General features: G+C 37.0%; 1 protein-coding gene across 18 annotated transcripts in view; it reads left to right on the forward strand.

Annotated features, from left to right (window-relative positions):
- The first annotated feature begins 2295 nt into the window (after window positions 1-2295).
- Window positions 2296-21929, forward strand: part of Synrg (synergin gamma) — a 73009-nt gene continuing 53375 nt past the window's right edge. For 10 of the 18 annotated variants that reach the window (XM_046423155.2, XM_046423157.2, XM_046423158.2 and 7 more), the window contains exons 1-6: window positions 2296-2417; window positions 9243-9283; window positions 14030-14151; window positions 17178-17308; window positions 18222-18327; window positions 19201-19312. In XM_046423155.2, coding sequence (XP_046279111.1) covers window positions 2341-2417; window positions 9243-9283; window positions 14030-14151; window positions 17178-17308; window positions 18222-18327; window positions 19201-19312 — 589 coding nt within the window. In that variant the 5' untranslated portion in view covers window positions 2296-2340. The remainder of the gene's footprint in view (window positions 2418-9242; window positions 9284-14029; window positions 14152-17177; window positions 17309-18221; window positions 18328-19200; window positions 19313-21929) is intronic. The other 8 variants (XM_046423156.2, XM_046423160.2, XM_058572320.1 and 5 more) reach the window with 3 other exon arrangements.

The raw sequence follows: 21929 nt of genomic DNA on the forward strand, positions 1-21929 counted from the left end.
CAATGGCAAGATTATGATCAGCCTCTCCCTTTAATTCATTCTCCATCATTTAACCATGCTCTTTTCCATTTAATATCGGTTTGCTTGAACCCATTAAGTTTATCCCAATAAGGAAGAATGTTGTTACTTGATATACTCTGGTTTCATTCTCCTACAGCTTATCTTTCCTGAGGCCTGATGCCCCTTCATATATTGAGTAAGCAAGTCTCTGTCAGAGATAAAGGATCATGATCACATAGTGAATGAGGTTATTTGCTATGAGCAGATATTTTTCAATAACTAGTTTTTTTGTACAGTGGAATTAAAAAAAAAAACCACAAGTATGGCACTTAGAGTGACATCTTAGAATGACTTGGTTATAAAAAGTTATCAGCAACTTTTAAATTTACTCATTCAGCCTTTTATTCTAGAGTCAACACAGGTTAACGCCGTCTTGAATGTTTTACATGGGGCAGAATTATTCATTGGAATTTATTTAAATGGGACCTATTGCCACAGGATGCAAAAAATACTGATAGCATATTATTTTATGTTTCTTTGTTCTTGCAAAGAGGTCCTGATTCTATATTCTGAAGGTAGGTGTGTTGGTCCAAAGCCATTTGTTAACTGTATGACTTTGAATGTTTTTTCTTAGAGCTTCAATTTTTTTCATTTATGAAACTCTATGTCTCAAGACATACAGTTAAACTCATAACTAATATACCTTCAACAAACATTAAGATTGGCTGCATAGCACAATCCCTGCTCTTAAAATTACTGAAGGAGATAAGTGAAAGAACAAATAGTGTGGCAAATGCTTTGTTAGATGTAAGGCCATGATGCTGAAGCATAATCAGGGGCCATCTAACCCAGATTGGGAATGCCTTGGAAGGCTGGCATCTGAGTTGAGTCCTGCAGATTCAGAAATTAATAGGCAGTGAAGAGGAACAAAGTGTACCAGACACAGAGATCACATCTGCAATCCTCGATCTATACTCATTTTTAAGTATACCCTCCTTTGCAAACATCCAGTCCACAAAGTGTCTTTAGAAATCTGTATCAAATTGATTTGTTGATAGATTAATACTGGATTTTAACTCCTTTATATCAGTTGGAGCTATCTGCTACATAAATTTCACCATTGTCCAAGGAAGGGGAGGAGTGAAATTTAGTGAAAAGACAATACATAAAAATTGAATAGCTGCCCCTAGTTAAAAGCAGCAAGGACTGGAATCAAACTGACCTGGGTTTGAATTCTGGTCATACTGCTATAGCTGTATGATCAGGGTATGTTAACTTTTTAAAATAATTTTTTTTTCCACAGGTACACCGGACTTGTAAATGCACCTAAAGTTCCTGACTAGTGGTTTGTGCCCAATAAATCTATTACTCAAGGGCTTAAAAACTTTACAGATTAGTAGTTTGTTTAGGGAGGGGGAAATGACAGGAAAAACATGCCCAAATATATTTAGAGCAATTAACTGCTTTCCAAACACCATTGCTGCCTCTGCCTGCAAGAATGGGGTGGAGGTCAGGAGGGCACTACTAAGTGGCACCATGGTAGACTCAAATACAAGACTTGTGCACCTTGGAGGTTTTTTATGTGGATTGGTTTTGGTTTTTTATTTGTGCTTTTGGTTTTTTACTAAAGTAAATTTTAAATACATTAGGTGTCTCGAATGCTGAAAGGAAACTGCTGAGTATCAGGGAGAGAGAGCTCATCAGTGGTCAGCACTGTGAAGCTATCAAAGGGCCAGCCGGGATTCATCCACTCTTTTACTTTATGTGGTGCTGAGGCATGCTAGGCGAGCGCTCTACCTCTGAGCCGCAACCCCAGCCCTCCATATATTCTTCTTCTTCTTTTTTTTTTTTTAATATTTTTTAGTTTTTGGTGGACACAATATCTTTATTTTACTTTATGAGTTGCTGAGGATCGAGCCCGGTACCTCATGCGTGCCCTCCTTCCTCTATTCTTTATGTGCAAAGTAACAATGAAATCCGTGTACCTATCATCCAGTTTCAGAATTACGATTCGACCTGCTTTCCACTAATGGAATTGCAGGTTAGCAAACGCGAAAGACCGAGTCAGCTGGGTCCTAGCTGCGGGCCTCCGGGAGGATGAATCAGCTCCCTCGGAGGGGAGCCCGGCCAGCCCAGAGCCAGCTTTGCACCTGGAGGCCTCCTGGCGGCGCCAGGCCAAGTGACGAGGGCTGCCGCACCTCCCCGAGGGCGGGCGGGGGAAAGGGGTGTCACGCGGCCCCGCCTCGTCGCCAGGCCGCGGCGAGGTGGGGCCTGGCGTTTGCCCCGGAAGTGGCTGTCTTGAGCTGACAGCTGCTGGCACGGCGGCGGCCCCGGAGCAAGATGGCGCTGCGGCCGGGAGCCGGAGCTGGCGGCGGCGGGACCGCGGGACCTGGCGCGGGGGCCGCCGGGGGAGGCAGGTGGGTGTGAAGAGCTGGGTAGGGGCCGACGGGCACCCCACAGACCGCCGCCCAGCGGTGCTGGCCTCGCCGGAGCGAGGAGTGCTTGGCGGTTATGGCGGTTTTCGCCAGCTCTGATCCCTTTCCTTTCGGCTGGGCTGCTGGAAAAGGGTCGTCTCCAGGGACGCGGCGCCTGGCGCTAGTGTCCCAGGCTCAGGGGCATCGCAGCCTGGGACATCGCGGGAGAGCGAGCGCGAGCTCGGGTGCGGGGAGGGGAGGCAGAGAAAGGAAGGGTCCGCTCGGCGGGTTGGGCCACCAGGAACCCCGACTCCTCGCCTCCAGTCCCTCTGCATCTGAAGCGACCGGGGTCTTCCCTTTTACAGGGCTTTCCTGGGCTGACCAAGATGTTGTAGGGCAGGCTTTGAAAAATCTGAACACAAAGCTGTTGCCGAGAGTGTGTGTTTTCCATTTGTCTTTTCTCCCTTTACTGTGTCTTGTGCTCCTTTTTGTTTATTTTCTTGACACACGACAATCAGGAAAATCTGAAGACCTTTGAATTAGTGATTGGCTTGAAATAGTGCTCTTGAAGATTAACTGTAAGACTCATGTGTCTCCTTTTCAAAAAGGCATTTATAAACAAAATTCATTGTTAAACAGCAGTTATGCATTTATTAGAACAAAGCTTCCAGACTTTGACTTAGCCCTTTAAAAATCTGTCTATTGTCATGTTTCAGGTAATAGATGGCTGCAGTTCTTATACCCAGAACTGTAAGGGGAGAGGTACAATTACCTGGTCTGAGTTAGTTTTATTAACTAACACATTACTACACACACGTTTGTAAGTAAAATTAGCTTTTTATCTTTAATAACCTAAATTGTCTTGGAAAATAAAGTATTCGGTTTTTACATATAGTTTGTGAAGTCATGAACACTACAAAGTGAGGCCTTTTAATATTATCCCCTCTTGCAGGTGCTTACTGTATGCTAGGGGGGAAAAGCAGTCTCTGATGAAACCACCTGTGTGCAGCCCCATTTTTCATTTCCTCTGCAGACATCTTTGACTTCATATATAAAACTTTTTGCTTCTTCTTTTGTTTTCTTCTTTGTTTCATTAGAGCTTTTTGTGAATACTTGGTATAAATCAAGTTCTAAAGAAAAATTTAATCTATTTATTTTTATGTATGATGTCTAAAATGTTTGTGACATTAATTTGACCAGCTCTAACATTAGTCTCCTTTTGATTGGTATCCTGAAAGGATGACTTTAGAATAAATGGTAGATAATTTATAAAGGGCAAAATTTGCCCAAGACTTGAGAAGTATAATTTTTTTTTTTTTAATCAAGTAAGGCAGCAAAAAGGCAGTATATGATTAATAGCACCAAGTTCTGGAAAATATCAAAAGAATTTCATGTTCTAGGCCTAAATATTTATTTTTATTTTTTTGCCAGGGGGGGGAAGTGGTACTAGATATTAAATCCAGGTGTACTTAACCACTGATCCACATCCCCAGCCCTTTTTATTTTTTATTTTGGGCCAGGGTCTCGAGGCTGACTTTGAACTTGTGATTCTGCTGCCTCAGTCTTCCTAGTTGCTGGGATTGCAGGTGTGCACCACCGTACTTGGCCCAGATTTCAGTTTTTAAAAAAATTATTTGGAAAGGATCTCATGTGCAGAAAGTTAAGAGGATTATTTTGTTTTGTTGTTGTTTTTTTAATTTTGGTTTATAGTATTTTAATATCATTGATCCAAGGATACAGATCTTTTTTTTTTAACTGTGGCCTGAATTTTGATAGAAATTAGAATGACTCATTTAAAATAATATACTGTACTGTAAACATAGTAATGTCTGCATTCTCAAAAACTCTATGGCAAGTTTGCTACATATATTGGAAACTTTCTGAATTGAGAAGCTATGTGCTCAGTAAAGAACATTATGTTTTTTTAGAGGGCAATGGTAAGGGGCATACCTAACTATGTTTTATGAAAAAGAAACAAGCAACCTCTCTAAACCCCTCCCCTTGTCCCCCTAAGATTTTAATGGGGAATATTTATGAATTAGAAACGATCATATTTCTTAGAATGTCTCTCTATTCCAAAAACCTAAGTAAAAACCAGTGGCATTTTCCAACTTTAACAATCATCTGCTTTTGATTGGTATCCTGAAAGGATGACTTTAGAATAAATGGTAGATAATGTATAAAGGGCAAAATTTACCCAAGAATGGAGAAGTATAGTGTTTTTTTTTGTTGTTGTTGTTGTTGTTGTTTTTTTTTTTTTAATGAAGTAAGGCAGCAAAAGAGTTGAAGATCTGGATTAGTGTAATTGTTCAACTGCTAGTCATTGAATACCTATGTGTGTAAGGTACTGGTTTTGATGAATTTAAAAGATATCCAAGACAGGGTTCCTATCCTAGGAAAGTATATAAAATAATTGTAGCACTAAGGAAAGGAAAACAAAGAGATCACATCCTTTGGGGATATTCTAATTTGTGAGCTCTTCTGTTTTTTCCTGGTCTTGTATACTCTTTGAGGGCTTACATTCTATCTTCCACCATTTCTGGCCCATTTGGGCACATAAAAATTTTTTTGGTAAATATTTGAGGATTCCACCTGTATTGAAAATAAAGCTGTTTTGTTTCAGCTGCGCCTCTCAGTTGGAGAAAGAGGAAGGGATCAAGAGATTAACACTTGCAGAACAATGTGAACAACACTCCTGCAGTGCCAGATGGGCTGTGGTCCTGAGTGGAGAGAAGAGTTTTGTGAAAGAAAACTGCAAAAGAGAAGTTGTGCTCAAACTGGAGAAGGCCTTGAAGCTAAACTAAGGGAATTCAATTTTCCCAGGCAATCATTACATAGTTTTAACCCCAGATGTGCATCTTCCTAAAGGAGTCATTATTAAATGGTCCATTAGGAATACGCATCTCTCCTGTGCTGCGTTAGATGAATTAGAAACCACAAAGTCTGGAGGTGTGGCAATCCATTAGGAAATCTTAAGGAGTCCAGGCCTGAGAAATGAGGATAGGAGGGAATCTAGGTTACCAACAGAGGTATCCGAAAGAAAAGGAAAGATGAAGGAGATAGGAATGAGACAAAACTCACAGGTCTCTTTCCCACTGGGACATTAGCAATACATGAATTAGTGCTTTTACCTTGGAAATCAGATTGTAGGTCATCCTGCTCCCTAGTTTTTTGCCAAGCTTTTGCTGAATTATAGTCTTACTTAGCTGCTGGCTTATCCAGTCTTTATGCATATTGACAGAGTATATAGTCTATATTAGATAAAGATTCAGAAAATCATGTGAATGGCACATGGATCTTGAGGCAGTTCAGTTTGCTAAGTTTTTACTAAAATAAGACACTATCAGTAGCGTTCTTAAATTTGTTTTTATCTCTGTTTTATTTTTTGAAATAACCTTTATGCATCGGTAGGTAACATTATTATCTGTGTGCTTGTCATAGTTGGAACTTTGGCAGACTTTCAGTTCTGTGTCCTCTTCTGACAGAGGGGAAGGCAGATAGTGGTGAAGGGATTGCACAGAGCTTCACAATTACCTTATGGCAGAGCCAGAAGAAAAAGGAGAATAACTCAAGTGTGTCCAGTGTTTACTGAGCCACTAAGCCACACTGGTAATTTTATCTTTAAAGATAATTTTGAAAAATTTTTGACAGTTTGATTACTTAAATGTACTCATTGTGCCCAAATTTTATCAATCTTAGTATATGAGTGATTTCTTTAAAAACAGAGTACCACTATATTTCACCTTCAGTTTAAACCTTTTATCCATTTAGCACATTATTTAGCTATTATAGTTCAAAAAAGCTATTCATTCTTCAGGCCTCGCTCAGCTCAGGCCTGCTTGTAAGCAGCAGAATTTGCTTATGATCCCAATGATCTACAAGGCTGTAAGTAACAACTAGATGGATGCCCAGCTAGCAGTCATATTATGCATCTTTCCACAGTCTTAAACACTTTGGAATTTAGTTTATAACCTTTTTCTTGGGGAAGAGGGCTTTATAATAGCAAAGTGCAAGGGTTAATAAATTTGACATGTCCCAATCCTGGATTTCACTAGATTCTCTAAAGACTATCTAGAAATTGCTTCTTCAGAGTTGTGACTCCAAAATTAAGAACTTTTCCCACTCAAGAGTTTCTCTTCTTTGTTTTTTCCTCTAATCTCAAAGAATGAAGTGCCCCTTCCTTTTCAAAGCAGACCTCTTTTGCTGCCTTGCTATGTTAATTCCATTCCTTCGGAAACCTTGTTTTACAATTGCTAAGTATATCTTTTTGTCTTCTCAGCAATGTCTTCCTTTTCCTTTATTAAAACTGCCCAAAGATGATCATTTTCAAAGCAGTGATTTTTTTTCTTTTTTTTTTTTCTTAATCCTCATTCTGACCACCTTTTTTATAATACTAAACATTGGTAGCTACTTTCTTCTGAAATACGGTTCTTCCTCAGTTATAAGCAGCTCCTTTGATTCTCAGTGACCATTCCCTTCTCAGTTTTCACTGTGAGAATTCTCCCAAGATTGTCATTAATTGTCATCTTCTCACTAGGTAGGAACATTTCAATTGCAGTCAGGTTTTGCTGTTGTTTTTAATCTTCATTTGAAAGATCCTCCTTAGACTTATCTGGATCATTCTCCTGAGCCTGAGTTACTTTTCTGATTGCTAGCTAGATTGCTCCTTGTGAAGGCATTCCTCCCACCTTTCTCCCCAAATCTACCCATGACAGGTTCCTGTTTCCAGCAAACAGCATCCTCATCCTTGCAGTTTCCTAGACTCACTCGGTGTCTCAGCAGCATCTGCTCCCTCTCCTTTTCCAATGCTGTTCTCTGTCCTGGTAGCTGCCAGATCCTATTGATTCTTCCTTTTAAATATCTTTTACTCTCTACTTCTTTCCTATCCCTGCTACTTTAATTATGAACCTTTCCATCTCTTATTATAATGGAAATTGGGCACAGTGGTGTGCTCTTGTGATCCCAGCTACTTAGGAGGCTAAAATGGGAGGATCACTTGTGCCAGGACTTCAAGTCCAGCCTGGGCAACACAGTTGAGACCCTGTGTGTGTGTGTGTGGGGGGGGGGGGGAATGGGATTCGTAGCTAATTCTTTTTACTTCTTCTCTGCCATATTCTGTTAACAGAGTAGCCTAAAGCACATTTCTGATCAATCTTCTTAAAAATCTCTGACATGGGCTTGGGGATGTGGCTCAAGCGGTAGCGGGCTCACCTGGCATGCACGGGGTGCTGGGTTCCATCCTCAGCACCACATACAAACAAAGATGTTGTGTCCGCCAAAAACTAAAAAAAAAATATTAAAAAAATCTCTGACATTAGGAAAATCACATAAAAACCACCAGTAGATACTACTTCACACCCACACACCCATTAGGATGGCTCTCATGTAAAACAAAAAACAGGAAATAAGTATTGTGGAGGATGTAGAGAAATTGGAACCCCATGCATTGCTGGTGAAATGTGAAATGATGCAGCTGCTGTGAAAAAGTTTGGCGGTTTCTCAAAAAATACATAGAGAATTATTATATGACTTAGCAATTTCACTCCTAATATGTAGCCAAAAGAATTGAAAGAGGGATTCAAAGATACTTACACATGGCAGCATTCTTCACATCAGCCAAAAGGTAGAAAGAACCTGAGTATTCATCAAGAAATCATTGGATAAATAAAATGTGCTAACTATATACCTGGAGTGTTATTTAGGCATAAAAAGGACAGAAATTTTAATAAAGTGGTACAATATAGATGAACCTTGAAAATGTTTCCCTAAGTAAAATAAACAAAAGAGCAAATATTATATGATGCCATTTATGTGTGGTGCCTGGAATTGGCAAATTCATAGAGACAAAAAGTAGAATACTAGTTACCAGGAGTGGGCTGCGAAAGGATGAATCAGTGAGGATTCATTTTTTCAATGGGTGTGTTTCTATTTGAGAGGAAAAAAAGTTCTAGAAAAGGATAGTGGTACAACATTTAAATGCCCTTAATGCTACTGAATTATATACTTAAAAATGACTAAAATGAAGACATAACCACAAAAGAACCCACTGGAAATATATAATATTAAAATCAACATTAAACACTTTAAAGACCCTTTATAATCTGGTTGCTTTATAATCACATATTTTATATTTATTTTGAAATATATATATTTTAAAATATATATATTTTATATTTTCTATATATATATTTTATATTTATTTATTTTATAGTTTATATTTATTTTATATTTATATTATAGTTATTTTGCTGAATATCCCTGCATTTCTGGTCTCAGATCTTTTGCCCAGGCTATGTAGTGTGCCTCTCTTTCTATTTAAGATTTAGCTCAAAAGCTAATTCCATAAAACTTTCCAAGATGTAACCCATTAAAATTAATCTTTCTCTTCTCACCCCTATGAATATTTTGCTTATAGCAGTTAGCACATTTATCCAGTGATATAATTATTTGCCTGCATCAGCATCTTCAAGATCACGAGCTATGTCAGTACTTTGTTGTAGTAGACACTCAATAAATGTTCACCAAGTTGAAACTAATCCAACCTTATCATTTTATGGATGGAATCCAGGGAAGTCACCAAGTGACAGAGCCAGGACTAGTTTCAGGTCTTTGTCTTTTTAAAATTTTTTCGCTCTATGCTAACGTGCTGATGCTCATGCATCCTATGGAGTTTTCTTATATGTATATTAATGTTGAGCAATTCAGTATTGTGTTGCTGAACAAACACCAGGCCCTGCCTGTGATTCTTTCATTCATGTAAAGACGTTCATGTTTGTTTGAAATCTTTGTATATATGATGATTATGATGTATTTGTATTCTGTTTTCAGCTTCATGTTTCCTGTTGCAGGTGGAATAAGAGCCCCCCAAGGTATGTGAAAGCTTGAGTTTTTTTTTTTTTTTTTAAATATTTATTGTTTAGTTATTGGCAGACACAACATCTTCGTTTGTATGTGGTGCTGAGGATCGAACCCGGGCCGCACGCATGCCAGTCGAGCACGCTACCACTTGAGCCACATCCCCAGCCCAAAAGCTTGAGTTTTTAACTTTTGTTTTTTGTTATTATATTTTTGAAACTAGGGATAAAATAGCAAAGTAGAAAATAAGTTGTATTGCTTCCAAATAGAGTAAAGTTTTCTTATATTATTGAACCTCTAAGATAACTTACTCTAAGATTTTTCAAAATTGTTTAAATTGGGAAGTAATAAGGAACACTCCTCATCTACCAAACTTACTTAATCATTATGTCAAGAGATTGATTTTTCATCTCATAGATGAAGGAGACTTCAAGGCAAGACTATTAAGGAATTAAAATTGAAATGATCTGTAATTCTCTTAAAGATATTTTCCTCCTTCTATTTAGTTTTCTAAATAGAAGACTGTTAGTGCCATACAGTCAGAGCTACATCTGTCTTGTGTTCATCAGTATCTCCAGCACCCAATGTGCTGATAGTATGTAGTAGGTTTCCTATAGATGTTTGTTCAATGAATAAAAGAACCTCTTTAGTTCAGTATAAGATCTTGTATGTAAAAGATATATAGTTTAAAGTATTCAAGTCTCAGTTTTATTCCTAGAAATTTCTCTCCTAGATGTGCTCCCTCTGGTTTTAGAACCAGGGCCCACTAATATCAATTCTAGCTCTGTCTTCAAGGAAATAGTAGTGAAGGGATATAATCTTGACTCCTGCTGCTGTGCAACAGGGACACAACATTGAGAGATAAATGTCTCTACCCTTCTCTTCTTTCTGCTCACTTCTTCCACTCCAATATATTCCTGTTTCCATCTCTCCCATGTCAAGCTGCTTCTGAAAACTGGCTCTCCAGTGTTGACTGGTTGTGGTAGACTCGCTAGGGAAACAGAGACTTCCAGATCACCAAAAGAGATGAAAGATAAAGAGCAACTCAGTAGCAGGTGGTCAGTAGCTCATTCTGACTTTGTCTCTGTTTATAATCAGTGGTGAAGATTGAGTTACAGGTAAAATTTTCCAGGGGTCAGTTGTATTCTTTTCATTGTGTTCACATTTATACATTATTGAAGGTACCTCTATTAAAATGTGTCCCAGATTTAGATCAAATGGTTTGAGACCTTTTGTTCCTTAAGTAGGTATTACCGAGTTACGTGTTCATTATCATGTGTGGTTTATTATTTTGTATTTTCACAAACTTGCAAGTAAAAATCTATATATGGATCAAAGAAACTGAACAAGAAGAGATTCCAAAGATTTCCTGATATTTATTTCTTCTAAATTTGTAATGGTTTGGGAGGTTTTTTTGTTTTTGTTTTTTTTAAATAAAATATGTTGCAATGGGCTTTTTGATCACTCAAATACTTTAAATTATGCACAAATGGTTTTTAAAAGCACAAGAAACCAGCAGGGGTGGCTACAAGATCATGTGTACCTCAACAGAAGCTGGGAGAGAAGACTTATTTCTCACTTTTATTCTTTTAAATGTGATATCAAACACCTGAGTTACCCATTCAAAAATAAAATTAATTAAAATCCGTAAAACTTCCAGGTCAAAAGATAGGAGGAAAATATCTTACTATGACTGTATTTAATCTGTTCATTCTAATTCTCCATGACACCTCAGATCTTTGCACTCGATGTTCCTCTGTTTTGAAATATTCCTTTTAATAGCTGCATGGCTTACTCCTTTTCCTCAGGTCTTTGCTCAAATGTTACCCTGTGAACAGAGTAGGGAGGAAGAGCATGAGAAGAAGATTAACATTAAACAGGGATGAGAGGTGGGAGGGAAAGGGAGAGAGAAGGGAAATTGCATGGAAATGGAAGGAGACCCTCATGGTTATACAAAATTACATACAAGAGGAAGTGAGGGGAAAGGGGAAAAAAAAAACAAGGGGGAGAAATGAATTACAGTAGATGGGGTAGAGAGAGAAGATGGGAGGGGAGGGGAGGGGAGGGGGGATAGTAGAGGATAGGAAAGGCAGCAGAATACAACAGACACTAGTATGGCAATATGTAAATTAGTGGATGTGTAACCGATGTGATTCTGCAATCTGTATACGGGGTAAAAATGGGAGTTCATAACGCACTTGAATCAAAGTGTGAAATATGATATGTCATGAACTATGTAATGTTTTGAACAACCAACAATAAAAATTTAAAAAAAAAGAAAGAAAATCAAGATAGTAGGGAAAAGAGACCATTAAGTGAGCTTCTTACATATTACATATTCTTCAAACATATGCTCTCACTTTTCCAAAATGATGCAATGCGATTCTACTATAAAGGGGCTCTTTATAACTTCAGATTGAATTTCTCCAAAGAGAATTCTATGAATTTTATTTCTTAAATTATAAACAATAAATCAAAATCCCACTCCTTAAAGAAGGCTGGACAGGACAAAATGATGATATCTAGGTCCAAGAATTGTGACTAATTAACTGTGACCTTTCAGCATGCATTTCATATATTTGGGCTTTAATTGTGCAGAAAAAATAAAATGTGGTGATTCTGGGAAAAAAAATAAAAATTAAAAAAAATGTTACCCTGTTGAGGAAACTTGTTCTGACTATTCTGTGTGAAGGAGCAGCCACTCCATTCTCTGACTCTCCTCTTCCCCCTTCCTCTGCTTTATTTTTTTCTCTAGTCTTACCACTACCTGCCTGATACATAGGTTTTTTGGATTTTTTTTTATTATTATCTGTCTCCTCCAGTTACAATATAAGTTCCATGAAGGTGTAGATCTGATTTGTTCATTGCTGTGTTTCTAGAATTGTGCCTGACATAGAGTAGTCCCTTAAATATCTGAATGAATGATCCACTGAATAAAGGACTACTCTGTCTCTAATAGTTATTACCTACAAATGTAGATGTTCATGCTTCTGAAATTAAGCTATGTATAAATAACTTCGGTAAACCAGACACAATGGTGTACTCCTTTAATCTCCCTGACCCAGGAGGCTGAGACAGGAGGGTTGTAAGTTTGAGGCCAGACTCAGCAACTGAGTGAGGCCCTGTCTAAAAATAAAAATTAAAAAGGACTGGTGATGTGGCTCAATGGTAAAGCACCCCGGGTTAGATACCTAATACCAAAAGCATTAAAAATAATAATAATAATAGCAAATTGATAACCTTTACTAGACCTTTACTCTTCTTAAGAATATTTTTAGAATATGGACACAATACCTTTGCTTTGTTAGTTTTTTTACGTGGTGCTAGGGATTGAACCCAGTGCCTTACACATGCTAGGCAAGCACTGTACCACTGAGCCACAACCCCTTTACTTTTTAAATTGAAAATTTGGTTAAAAGAAAAAACTGGGTTGGGGGATGTGGCTCAAGTGGTAGCACACTCGCCTGGCATGCGTGAGGCACTGGGTTCGATCCTCAGCACCACATAAAAATAAAATAAAGATATTGTGTCCACCTAAAAAAAACCTAAAAAGTATATATTTTTAAAAAATGAAAGAAAAAACCACCTAGTAGAACCAACACGACTGTATTGTGGTAAATGCAAACTTAGAGTGAAATGTATATTCAAGCTATATAGGGATTTTGTTTTATTCAATGTTATACACCAAGCATATGTTAACTGTGCCTTAACATTAGGCATTTAGTATTTATTTAAATCCCCAAAGGGATATATTTTTATTTTCTTCTGATCTTGGAAATGCTTCATTGGAAAAGTTTGGGAGATAATAGTCTAAATCATACTTTCACAGTAGTTTTCCTGTCTCTGCCTTTAGAGTTTGCACATCAAAGGCTGTTTTGTGATAAACGTTATAATAATATCACCTAAGAAAAGGATGAACAACAAAATTTCTTTTTAAGTATTATACAGTTTTGCATATGAGAAAATAAGACATAGAAAGAATTTAAGCAAATTGCCCAAGGTCCCAAAGCTAGTAAGTGACACTTCTAGTTGGCTTCCAGAGCTTATGCTCTTAACTGTTACTGTATTAGCTATCTGCTGCTGCACAACAAATTACCTCAAAACTATGTGCCTGTAGGTTAGGAATCTGAGTAACTTTATTAGGGATTCTGGCTTGAGGCCTCTCATGAGATTGTGGTAAAGATGGCAGCCAGAACTGTAGTAGTCTGAAGGTTTCATGGAGCTGGATGATCTGTTTCCAGGATGCTCATTCACATAGGTGGCAAACGCTCACCTTCCTTTTGGCAGGAGGCCTCAGTTCAACACCACATGGATTCTCTGTAGGACAGCTTGAGCATTCCCATGACACAGTAGTAGCTTGCTTATAGGAGGAAGCTACAGTGTCTTTTGACAACTAGCCTTGGGAGTTACATACTGCTGTTTCCACAATATCCAATTGGTTGGACTAGTTCATTGTGGGAGGGAATGATGCAAGCATATGAATACCAGGAGGTAGAAATACTACAACGAGCCTATACTGTCCATTTTTTAATATGCATACAAATTCTGTGGAACAGATATTGTTATCTTCTTTATACTGATCAGGTTTTATAGGTTATATACACAACTAGGTAAATGATGGAATTGGAATTCATATTCATGTCTGTCTAATTAGGAACCTGTGCTTTTCCCACTGTACTGTGTAGTCTTCTAATTAACAAGTATTTAAGAAAATAAACTTTAAAACATCTTGACTTTAGTTTTGCCTTGGTGTTTTCCAGCAGGCCTGATGCCAATGCAGCAACAAGGATTCCCTATGGTCTCTGTCATGCAGCCTAATATGCAAGGCATGATGGGAATGAATTACAGCTCCCAAATGTCCCAAGGACCCATTGCTATGCAGGTACTTGCCTCTTTGGTTGATTATTTATAAAGTTATTGTTTTTTGTTAGATGCAAGCACACCAAGAGCTGTTTTTTTGTTTTATTGGTGCATTATAAGTATACGTAACAGTGGGATTTGTTGTCATATATTTGTACATGCACATAATATAACAATATAATTTGGCCTATATCATTTCTCACTATTTCCCCTTTCCCTCTCCTCCTCCCTCCCCTTTCGTTTACTCTGCCGATCTCTTTGATTTTTGTGAGATTCCACACATACACACTTGCTTTTCCTTTTGCCTGTCTACCCTCAACATGTGAGAGAAAACATACAACCTTGACTTTGAGTTTGGTGTGTTTTGCTCAACATAATGTTCTCAAGTTCCATCCATTTTACTGTAAATGACATAATTTCATTCGTCTTCATGGCTGTTATAATTACACATAACAGTGGGATTTGTTATAATATATTCATATATGCACACAATAAAACCATATAATTTGATCAATTTTATTTCCAATACCTCCCCTTTCCCTCCCCTCCCTTCCCCTCATCCCCTTCTTCTATTCTACTCGTCAAAGAACTGTATTTTTAAGAGCTTACCAATATATTTAGAAATAGTTAACCTTTTGGCCAGGTTTGGTGGCACACACCTATAATTCCAGCTACTCAGAAAACTGAGGCAAGAGACTAGCAAGTTCAAGGACAGCCTGGAAGACCCTCTCTTAAATAAATAAACAGGGCTGGGAATGAAGCTCAGTGATAGAACTCTTGCCCAGCATATGCAGGCCCTGGGTTCAATCCCCAGTACTGTAAAAACAAAGGTTACTTTTTTTTTAATGTTTATGTTTTAGTTGTAAGTGGACACAATATCTTTATTTTATTTTTATGTGGTGCTGAGGATCAAACCCAGTGCCTCACGCATGATAGGCAAGCGCTCTACATCTGAGCCACAACCCCAGCCCCAAGGTTACTTTTTTTTTTTAAGACAGGGTCTGAGGTCTTGCTATGTTGCCCATACTGGCCTTGAACTCCTGGGCTGAGGCCTCCTGTGTCACTGGGAGTACACGCACACACCATCTTTACCCCCCATCCCCAGTGCAGGGGCCTGACAGGTCCTTAAGCATGCTTAGCAAGTACTCTAAAAATGATGAAAATGTGAATTATTGGAAGTAGCAGAATAGACTGTGGAACTGCATTTTCTGTGATCTAAGAAATAAAATCTGAAGTGAAAAATGTTGGCAGGAGACTCAAATTATAAAAACTGATAACATATTTAAAAATTTTGGAATTGAAAAATACATTAACCAAAAGAAGAGTTCTATGAATAGTTTAATAGCAAATTTAGAAATGGCTAAAGAAAGAATTAGTGAACTGACAATAGGTCAGGAGAAGCTGTCTAGAATGCAGGCAAAATGAAATCCTCTCAAGCATTCTGGGTGGAGTGGTGCACGCCTGTAATCCAGCAAGTAGGGAGGCTGAGGCAGGGGATCTCAAGTTCAAAGCCAGCCTCAGCAACTTAGTGAGACCCTAAGCAATTTAGTGAGACCTGTCTCACATCACCTGGGGATGTGATTCAGTAGTTAAGTGCCCCTGGGTTCAATCTCTGGTACCACCCCCAAGTCCTCAGATGCAGACACATCATAGAGAAACTAGGAAACCATAGTAAGAAATTGACCATTAAGGGAGTTTAGGCTGTTTTAAAAGCCATTTAGTATCAAATCTTGGATTCTAAGCTGAGCAAGAAGAAAAGTGAGGCCATGATGATGAAGATGAAGGATAGTGGGAAATGTGGGAAAATTAACAGATGGTGAGTGTTAATGAGAAGAGAATTGGTGGTTGTAGGTGAACTGAAAGGATAGGAGATGGTCAAATATTGGGCTGCTTAAAATCAAGAATTTGAAGATAATGTTATTGATGCTGATTAATCAAGGATATGATCATGAAATGGGAAAATAGAATGGTATGTTGGACATGACTGAGGTGAGGAGATCAGAGACCTGAAAGGCCACAGTGTTAGATGAGTCATCTATATGAATGTTGACATCACCTCCAGCAGTTTATGGGTAGAATGGAAGATAAAAGTTGAATACATTTTAATTCCCTGCCATCTGACTTCATCACTTACTATAAAAACTTTTTTAATAAGTTTTTTTAATTGTTGGTGGGTCTTTATTTTTTTATACATTTACATGCAGTGATGAGAATCGAACTCAGTTCCTCACGTTAGGCAAGCACTCTACCACTGAGCCACAACCCCAGCCCTTGTATTCAACTTTTTAAAGAGGAGGAAAGGTTTAGAAGAGTCAAGAAGGAATATTTCCCACTTACAGAAGTGCAGAAGCAGCAATCTCCAAATGAGAGGGCTTCAGAGAAAGCCATGTTTCAGTTAGGGCAAAAAGGGAGAAGATTAAGAAGTAGAAAGAGTTTTCACTCAGTGAAAATTAGCCATTATCATCATCGTCACCATAATTTTTAATATTAGATTTTGTGATTACTTGTTATGTTATTGTACTCTTACTTCTGACACTTTAGTAAACGTTTTACTGTTGCATTGATACATCATCATCTATTGATTAAATACATTTTTCTATAAAAGTTTGGATATCAGGCCTGTGATAATGAACATCAAAATATTATCATAAATATTGGGAAATCAGGTTTAATTTTATTTGTAGAATTACTACCGTATTTCAGGCTCTTATCTAATACTGGAAATACGGAGATAAGTATGATGAGATACCTCATCTCAAAATGTGTGGATTAATAAACTCTCAGGAATACAACTGTGTAGGGGCTTCCATATCCTCCCTGAAGGATTTTACACACACAATTAGCAGTGGTCACCTCTGAGACACTGAAGGGAATAGAGATGCTTTCTATTTTTAGCCTACTGCTTTGAATCTTGGAGTATATTTTATAGTTTAGTAATGTTAAATAATTGTTAGTAAATGTTAAAGAATTTGTGCAGGTTACATTTTTCTTTGTGATAATTAAAAGGAAAGAATATATATTTTTTAAGCTTTTGTCTGTTTCTTCTAGGCAGGGATACCAATGGGACCGATGCCAGCAGCGGGAATGCCTTACCTAGGACAAGCACCATTCCTGGGCATGCGTCCTCCAGGTCCACAGTACACTCCAGACATGCAGAAGCAGTTTGCTGAAGAGCAGCAGTAAGAGACCTCCAGGATATGTCAAGAGCTTTATAATGTTTTGAACAACCAATAAAAAAAAAATTAAAAAAAAAAAAAAAGAGACCTCCAGGATTCAAGGATAACAAAGATACATAATAGCAGCTTTTTTATAAATTGTCAGATGTTCTGTAGAGCATAGTTGAAGCAGTAAAGTTACTTTTGAAACATCTCAAAATACTTTTATTAGACATTTGGAGTCAAAAGGGACTTTAGAGCTCTTCTAGTTCAAGCCTTTTGATTTATATGTATGGGAAGTGAAGTCCAAAGAAATGAAATGATGCATTAGTCCAGTTTATAATTACTAGCAAAGCCCGAGCCCAGATGTAGGCCCTTGATTCTCTTTCTACTCTAGTGCTGCCTTCTGAAGGAAGTTTCTTTTTCATATGCAGAGCACATGGTTTTATGTTTATCTACCTCTAGTTCGAGAGATTACTTTTATATGCAAAGGTGCAAATTAAATCAAATACATATAGACATAATTTAAGCCATTTTTAGATTCATTTCAAATGTTTTAGAACAAATATAGTGAGCAAACATTGTCATAGAAAAATTAGATATAATTAGGAGTGAAAATTATATTTCTAGATATATGATGTTGCTACAATTGTTAGTAAAAATCTGATTATAAGCTGGGCACAGTGGCACATGCCTGTAATCCCAGTGGCTTGGGAGGCTGAGGCAGGAGGATTGCAAGTTCAAAACCAGCCTCAGCAATTTAGCAAGGCCCTCAGCAATTTAGCTGAGACCCTGTCTCTAAAAATAAAAAGGTTTGGGGATGTGGCTCAGCGGTTAAGCGCCCCTGGGTTCAATCCCTGGTACAAAAATAAAAATCTGACTGTAACATAGTTAATAATCCCAAAGATGGATATTTATTAGATTGTTTTTCCTTCAGAAAACGATTTGAACAGCAGCAAAAACTCCTAGAAGAAGAAAGAAAAAGGCGCCAGTTTGAAGAGCAAAAGCAAAAGCTCAGACTTTTGAGTAGTGTGAAACCTAAGGTAATATATTTACCATTTCTCCCTCCCCAGACATACACATCTCGAATGTGTCTCTTCTCACCTGTTTGGTGGATTTTGTCACTGAGGCACCAACTCAAGCTGAAGCTCTGATTGATTCCTTCCACTTCAATTTACCTAAATCCTAAAGTAAAGGATTTCTCTTTTTCTGTAAATATGCTCTTGTTGATAAGAATAGAATTTCAGTCATTATCTTCTCAATTCTCTCTTACTACCTTGGTAATGTTTCTAATCTTTTTAGCTTAGGAAGTATTAATCTTAGTAATGTTAAATAAATATTGGTAAATGTTAAAGAATTTGTGCAGGTTACATTTTTCTTTGTGATAATTAAAAGGAAAGAATATATATTTTTTAAGCCTTTGTTTCTTCTAGGCAGGGATACCAATGGGACCGATCATATATCGTAGTGATATGAAATGGGTTTCTGTTAGGACCTCACAGAACACTTAATATCTAAGAGCACTATCCTAAAGCATTTATGAATGGGCCTTTAATATTTTTATATTCTGTGGAATGTCATTTTATGCCTTTGTTTTATGAACATATCAGTGTCTTTCTGACTTGGAGAATTTGTTATCAGAAATAGGTATTAAGAATATTAAAAATAGGGGCTGGGGTTGTGGCTCAGTGGTAGAGCGCTTGCCTCACACACGCGAGACCCTTGGTTTGATCCTCAGCACCACATAAAAATAAATAAGTGAAATAAAGGTATTGTGTCCGACTACAACTAAAAAATAAATATTTTTTAAAAAGAATATTGAAAATAGACTAATATCTGTGTTTTTTCCTTTAATCTTGGAGGATTTAGGCAAAGAGAGATAAGTGAAGAAATAACGTACATTTGTTGTCTCTTAGACAGGAGAGAAGAGTAGAGATGATGCTTTGGAAGCCATAAAAGGAAACTTAGATGGGTTTTCCAGAGATGCTAAGATGCATCCTACTCCAGCATCGCACCCCAAGAAACCAGGTAGTTTTAAGAAGCATTAACATTTTCTTTCTTGGAAAAAACTTTGAGTCCCTCTGTGTTTAATTAACTATTATGTATGTGTGAAGCGAATGCTAGACTTTGCCTTCAAACTAAGTACAGATGTGGATGTTTTAATGTCCACGCTGCCTTGGGCTGGAAATGTAGCTCAGTAGCAGAGAGTTAATCTACCATTTGCGAGGCCCTCAATTTGATCCCTAGCACTGCCAAAAAGAAAGAAAAGAAAAAAGAAAGGAAGAAAACTTTACAGTGGCTTAAGGGATCCAGTCTAGATAACAACTGTCTTGGGAGGAATAAAAACCTCTTTGTCTTCTAATAAATGTCAATATGACAATTTTATTGTAAATCAGATCTTTTGTATATAAATGAATATGTTAACACTAGCAAAATCTATTCACTCAAAGCAAAAGTAATAAAGTTTACACTTTCATCCTCATTGTTTTACTATATAATTTTACTTTTTATGAGCTAGTTCAGATTTTATGTTCAGTGTTGCAGATTGCAAATTCTTCAAATGCTCCATTTTTTTAAAAGTCATGAATTTAATGATACTCCTTATGAAAGATTTCTTTAGTAAATTTCTCTGTAGTTTTTATCATTAGATAAGCAAAAAAGAACCTATTTAGAGCAGGTTAAAAAGATGCTTTTGGTTTTTTGTTATTGCTTTGAACATTTAGCAGTTGAAATGAGTCTTTTCTGTGCATAACTGTCATCACAGCCTTTTACAATATTGTATTAAAAAATACAATACTTTGACATCTGCTAATTTTCAAAAATAACATATCATTAATAGTTTTCATAAAACCATTCAGCCAACCAAGGAAGTATTATTTTAAAGTGTTAAGGATTATTAAATTTTATCTTAACCCCTTATATTATGGAACCTCTTATATGGGATATCCGGAGAGAATAATCTGATATCAGCATTGCTTTCAATTCTTGGTTTTATGGGACAGCTTTTACTCTGTTCTTCTAATTTCATGGGTTAGAGTATGTGCCTAAATTCCATTGCAAAAATATATCCCTATATAAACTTATACACCAAGATTCAAAAGAGGATAGATATTAGCAGTCAGATTGAGATTCACAAAGGCAACCATAACTTAAAAAGCCAAATATTATCAGTAAGAAGTAATTTAGAAATAGACCTTGGCCTAGCACTGAAACAAAAAAGACATCAGAAATTAATACTAAAAACTGGACATGGCACTGATCTTAGATAAAAGAAGGGCAGGCAGAGAGGAATGATAGTTGTTCGGTTAACAATGTGCTGTCCATATAAAATGCCATTTTCAGCATCCAGCTATAGTTTTAGCAAAAAGTATTGACAAAGAGGAAGGCTCATTGTTAAGTAATAAATTGGTGTTTTGCTGTTCAAATCTCTTGATTCTGTCAACATATTTGCCATTTACAATTTCTAATTCTCTGGAAAAAGTGTATTCAGAAGCAAGCCCAGGGAGATTCCAAAACTTCTCAAGTTAGGGTTTTAAAACTAGGACTAAAGTATATAAGAAGAGTTCCAAGAGTTTAACACCAAAGCCTCTTTTAATTTTTTCCCCATAGACTTTTTAACTTAAAATATTGAATATACTAACTATATTATGAAACTTTTAATAATTCTTATTAATAATATACATAGCTGCCCGATTTTATGAGCCAAAATATCTACAGTAATTAACATAATTGCAACCAAATGCAAAGAAATACTGGTTTAGCCTTCGATGCATATTGCTAGTAAATAGCTAGGGTACATTTAAAAAATATTCAAAGTAGCTGAGAACCTAAATTGAGAATCTAAATCCATATTCTTGATAACCATTGTTGGGAGGACTGGGATTCAATGTGTGGCTTTTTTTCTTTTTTAGACAAAATTAGTTATGTATGGCAGTAATTTTACAAATTCATTTTGCATCTTTAATAGAACCTTCAGTGCTTCCAAATTGACCCTAAAGAGAGGGCGTAATCATTTAATGTCCCCATATTTCAGATGAGAGCCATTAAAAAAAAAGATTATATATAAGTAATTGCTTTAATATGTAGTAAAAATTAAAATATTTCCTAAAAATGTTTAAAAATATGAAGCAACTGCTGGGCACTGTGGCGCACGCCTATAATCCCAGTGGCTCAGTAGGCTGAGGCAGGAGGATTATAAATTCAAAGCCAGGCTCAGCAAATTAGCAAAGCCCTAGGCAACTTAGCGAGACCCTGTCTTTAAGTAAAATTTTTAAAAAAGGGCTGAAGATGTGGCTCATTTATTAAGTGCTCTTGGATTCAATCCCTGGTACCAGAAAAAAAAAAAAAAGGTGAAGCAACATTAAAATAGTATTATTTATGATCGTTAGGTTAAATGTAGCCCCTGTAGAGCTGATTTATTCCCTAAATTGAAATGTCACATTTAGTGATAAAAAGCCACAGTAATGTTTTTGTCCTTTAGTTTCAAAGATCTTTTAAATATAGACCTCAATCAAAGTTTACTTTCTAAGTTGACTGTTGTTTCATTCAACACTTTGTGGTATCTAAGTTTTAATGCTTTTTAAGGTGATATTTAAGGAAATATCACCTTAATAATGTGTTTAGTGTTCTTGGCTTCTGTAACATT

This window comes from Marmota monax, unplaced genomic scaffold, assembly GCF_021218885.2.
Source record: "Marmota monax isolate L192 unplaced genomic scaffold, Marmota_monax_Labrador192_F-V1.1 WCK01_AAM20220418_F8-fsc00171, whole genome shotgun sequence".
Lineage (NCBI taxonomy): Eukaryota > Metazoa > Chordata > Mammalia > Rodentia > Sciuridae > Marmota > Marmota monax.